Source organism: Mastomys coucha, unplaced genomic scaffold (genome assembly GCF_008632895.1).
Source record: "Mastomys coucha isolate ucsf_1 unplaced genomic scaffold, UCSF_Mcou_1 pScaffold19, whole genome shotgun sequence".
NCBI classification, from domain to species: Eukaryota; Metazoa; Chordata; class Mammalia; order Rodentia; family Muridae; genus Mastomys; species Mastomys coucha.
Genome location: NW_022196901.1, coordinates 991,054 through 995,759, shown reverse-complemented (window position 1 = coordinate 995,759; position 4,706 = coordinate 991,054). Strand labels below are relative to the sequence as shown.

Genomic DNA, 4,706 nt, shown 5'->3' with positions numbered 1-4,706 from the left:
CACAGCAGAGACTGCAGATCTCATCACTACACCTTACACACACACAGCAGAGACTGCAGATCTCATCATTACACCTTACACACACACACACACACACACACACAGCAGAGACAGCAGATCTCATCAATACACCTTACACACACACACAGCAGAGACTGCAGATCTCATCAATACACCTTACACACACAAACAGCAGAGACTGCAGATCTCATCACTACACCTTACACACACACACACACACACACACACACACACACACACACACAGCAGAGACTGCAGATTTCATCAATACACTTTACACACACACACAGCTTGAGTCAGGGTCATAGTGGGGTTACAAGGGAGAAATAGGGAACACAATTTAAGAATAAAACCACATTCAGCTTAGACTATAAAATTTGATTACATGGGGGATCTCCGGTATAGTAATGATCATATTGTTTTTCTTAACGGTAAGTTCAAAACAAGCTGAATACACAGTACATAGTTTTAAATGATCTCAAAGCATCCAGCTAACTTGGTTAGACAAAAATCTGATTAAAGGCAAGCTACAAGAGGCATCCAGAGAAACAATTTCTACCAGAACTGCTGTAATACCCATAAAGCTCAGAAACAGATTCCCAGGGGGACTTTTAACTGTGCACTTCTTTCTTCACAGAGGACCTTTCTACAGAACTTCAAAATAGCTGCCTGTCAGTGCAGAGACGACAGGGCGTGAGTTAACCAAGGGATTTTGTCTCCAGTACCTTTATTTTCTTTGGGAATATATTTGCTGAAGTTTCTCCTTCTTCTCGGCCTTCTATTGCTGTATCAAATGCCTGGCTTTGACCCCAGTCTGATTCAGAATCTAAAATTAAGAAAATAACCATCTGTAATTACATATGTGCATACAAAATAACACTTTTCAACACTATTCCATTTGTTTAAACATTCCAGAATTTTATTCAACTTACCACTGGAATAGACTTCTCTACTTTGATAAGCAACAGAGTCTGCCAATTCAGGAATGGAGGACCCCTAATTAAAGAAGACAAAATCAGAATATATATGACTTTAAACGTTACTTAGTAACATATTGGATCCAATGAGTAACTAGTTTCTGATACAGTTAAGGGAAAAATAAAGACATCAGTTTATTGTCATACTGAAATAATATACATATAACAAGTTTAACTTTCCTCCTCATAGATGTTGCCATAGGAAAGCACACACATATACATACACACACACACACAAAAGGAGTTACAAAACTACAATAGGCTCCAAAACCAGGAATTTACTTATCTAACTATATAACAGGAAGATGCCAAATTATGATTATATTATGAAAAGAGGTATTATTTCTTGGATCCTTTTGAAACATTTATCTTAAAAGCTTATACTGTTGGAACGCAAATGGCAGGATATAGACAGCACATTGTATGAAGACCAGATAGATACTTTTTTGCATCTCAGGCACTGGGTCATCTCCTTCAGGGTCTCACACTCCTTAGTCAGTAACTGGATTGTATCATGATGCTCTTTCTTCAAAGACTCAGTTTCTAAAATATGTCTGGATTCCATATCCAAAATCTCAGCAGCATGTAGCTCTTGCATGTGTTCCATGTTTTTAGTAAGTTGATTGATGGTGTCTCTGACTTCTGGGGAACACTCGCGCGGTAAATTGATCTGAATCCCTGCATTTCTAACAAGGATCTGCTGGGTCTGATTGCTGCTGCTGAGCTTGCCTGTTCTCTCTGTGCGCCCAGAGCAGGCACCGACTTCAACAGAAGGTGGCTCTGGCATGGGGACCTTTCTGTTTTCCTGTTCTCCAGTCCTATTTTCTTTTTCTAAGAAGTAGGACAATTTCTCCTTGGCTTCTGTGAGTTGATCTTTAACTTGGCCTAAGTCTTTCTGAAGTGATGTTATGTAGCTTTCTTTTACCTACAACACAATGAAAAGAACAGCAGAGAGATCAGTTAAGTTTTGTGTACATTAGAAGCAGGGCTGGGGTGGAAATACAGGGAGCAGAGTTCATGCAGCAATATTAATTTGCAGCAGAAAAGGAAAATCACCCTCAATGCCTCCTAGTTTCTGCACACTTTTGTATACACTTTGGACAGATTACAAAGAAGTGAAATGATGTTATCAGTTTTTGTTTTCATGGGAATCCTTAATTTTATATAACAAAAGCCTTACTTCTCCATCACCTAGTACAGACAAGAAGCATCTTTCTAACCACTGTTCCCAGAAACACTAAACAACAAGTTGCTGGTAAAGAAATGTAACAATGGAATTTTTCTTTGAATCTAAAAGAGGCTTTCCCTACCACTAAAGTTTAAGATATAGATCTAGGAAAAACACTGACAGGAAATGAAGAGAGGTAAAAGTGAACGAATTAGGAGCTACGGTGCTCATCTTACCAAAAGATCTTTTTCAAGTTTTTCTGCCCTTTCCTTATAACTGGCGAGTTCTGAAGTGGCTACTGACTCAGCTTCAAGAGCTTCAGGTCCACCCAAAACTCCACTCTCTCCACAGGCGTGAGTTGGCGTAACAGTTATCTGAGTGAGAGGTAAGAAGAACACTACTATTGAGAAACCACAGTGAAGTCCAAAGCACAGCCACTCTGCCGTGGGGCTTCACTAAGAACGGCTGCCTACAACCAGAGGACAAGATGACCACTGCGTGGTAAAATAGCAATGACATCTTTTCAGACCATCACTTCATATGAAGATAATCAGAGCAATGTTCTGAGAATGAAGGTAAATAATGTCATATCTATGTATATACATGTACATACACACTTGGATGCCATCCAAAATGTTCAAATTTGTATCAGACGTGACCAAGATATTCCTTACATGTCACAGGCAGCAAGCCTTATTACCATTTTAATATTTAATACCCACAGGAAAGTAGTTCCAAGGCCTGGTAGAAAAATCTTGTTACTGAAATTATTACCTTTTGCAATATAAACTAAAAGTCTTTGTATTGTCTTCCATACAGTAAGAAATAATCATGGTTTCAGAATGCTACTTAAGAAGACATACAGATCTCTAACACAAGTCTTTTTCTGCATAAACAATGAAATCTCAACAGGTATACAATTTGTAAGAGCTAACGATTTCCACATTAATTGAGTATATCATTAATGTGAAAATTTTTACTTCTTCAAAGGCTTAATGTCAGACATTTCTATTAGGAAGAAATTAAGGGAGAAAACCCACAGAAGTCCTGGAGAACAGAGCTTAAATTTAATATTTTTTTTTACATTTTTTGTTTCAATAAATGACTGTACTCATGGACAGGTATCATATTTGAAGACTACAGAATATAGTTTACATTTGTTACTCTGGTGATAAAAATTACACAGTATTAACTTTAATCTGTATCTATAACCTTTTTCCTAGTTTAAGGGAACTTCATTTAATACAGTATATAAGCAAATTAGAAGCCTACCATGGCTAACCCTAACAGCAGAGTCTCTTGAGGCCAATTATGAGTAGCTGTGCTTCGGGAAACTACAGTCCATCAACCAATTAGATCATCCCCAAAGCCTTAGCCGTAATCATGCAAGGTAGCATTGGGAGTATTCATTTGGGAGTTCTCTCTGTATATAACCCTATGTACAGATGTACAGAGGGGAGGTCTCTGAGTCTCTCAGTGCTAAACAGCTCACGGACCACAATTTACAATTCAAATAAAGTAATGCCTGTCCTTTAGGAACAATATGCATTCATGAAATCTCATTATATATATTGTTTGATGTAAACCAAACTCTACATTTATCAGTAAACTATCACTGAGCAAGGGAAAAGAATTACCTAGAGCATTTGAGTGAAAAAAAAAAAATGAAAACTAACCTCCCCCTCCCTAGGGCTTTGTTCTCCTTCCTCTCCCAGCCTTTTCTTGGCCTCCTCTGATACCTTCTGTAGCTCCACAACTTTCTTTTCTGTCTCTGAAGCATCTTTTGCCATGATTTCCCCATGTTTTTCTGACACTGTACCACTGTGCACTTCAGCTACATGGCTCTCCAACTCTGCTAGTCTCACAGCCACTGTGGGGACATCTGACTCCATGCTCATTTCTGTCAGACCACTTACATTCTGTGTATTCGTCCCTTCGGATGCTGATGAAACCGTCTGCTTTTCTTGGTAGAACTGCACATAGTCCTGAGCTGCCTCCATTTGGACCTGATTGATCAGTGCAGCGGCGAACTTCTCAAGGATTTTCTGCAGGTTTGTGATCTTCCTCTGAAGCATTTCTATTTCAGATTGGTCTTGCTCTTGTACAGTTTCTACTTGTTGATGACACAGGGTAAGCTCAAAGTCCTTGGGACTAACAGACCTCTCCAGTGGTAGTGACTTTATCTCTAGTAACCTAGAAACTTCAGTACTTTCCTGAAGACACGTAAGGGAGGTCTGATTTTCTAGAGGCTTGGAAGCATCCTGGGCAGGGACATATTCTGCCTGCAGTTTGTCACTGCCGAGCTCATGCACAGTCATATGGACACTTTCCTTACGTACACTTGGAAGTTCTTTATTGCTGGCACATTCTTTATTCAAGCTGCACAGGGATTGTGTTATCTGATCCACTTTGAAATTGACTTCTATAAGTACATCTTTCATGTACATCATTTCCTGGTTGGTGGTTTCTACTTGTTGTTCTAAAACCAGCTTTTCAACAGTCACCTTGTCAAGGTGACTTTTCAAGCTCTCCTGGTCTCC

At 39.1% G+C, this 4,706-nt stretch overlaps 1 protein-coding gene across 1 annotated transcript in view; it reads right to left on the bottom strand.

The window, feature by feature from the left end:
- Window positions 1-4,706, bottom strand: part of Akap9 (A-kinase anchoring protein 9) — a 174,068-nt gene that overhangs the window by 28,652 nt on the left and 140,710 nt on the right. The window contains 5 exon segments of the mRNA XM_031380282.1: window positions 725-847; window positions 954-1,017; window positions 1,441-1,923; window positions 2,403-2,540; window positions 3,843-4,706. The exon segment at window positions 3,843-4,706 is cut by the window's right edge and continues 222 nt beyond it. Of these exon segments, the coding sequence (XP_031236142.1) occupies window positions 725-847; window positions 954-1,017; window positions 1,441-1,923; window positions 2,403-2,540; window positions 3,843-4,706 (1,672 nt within the window).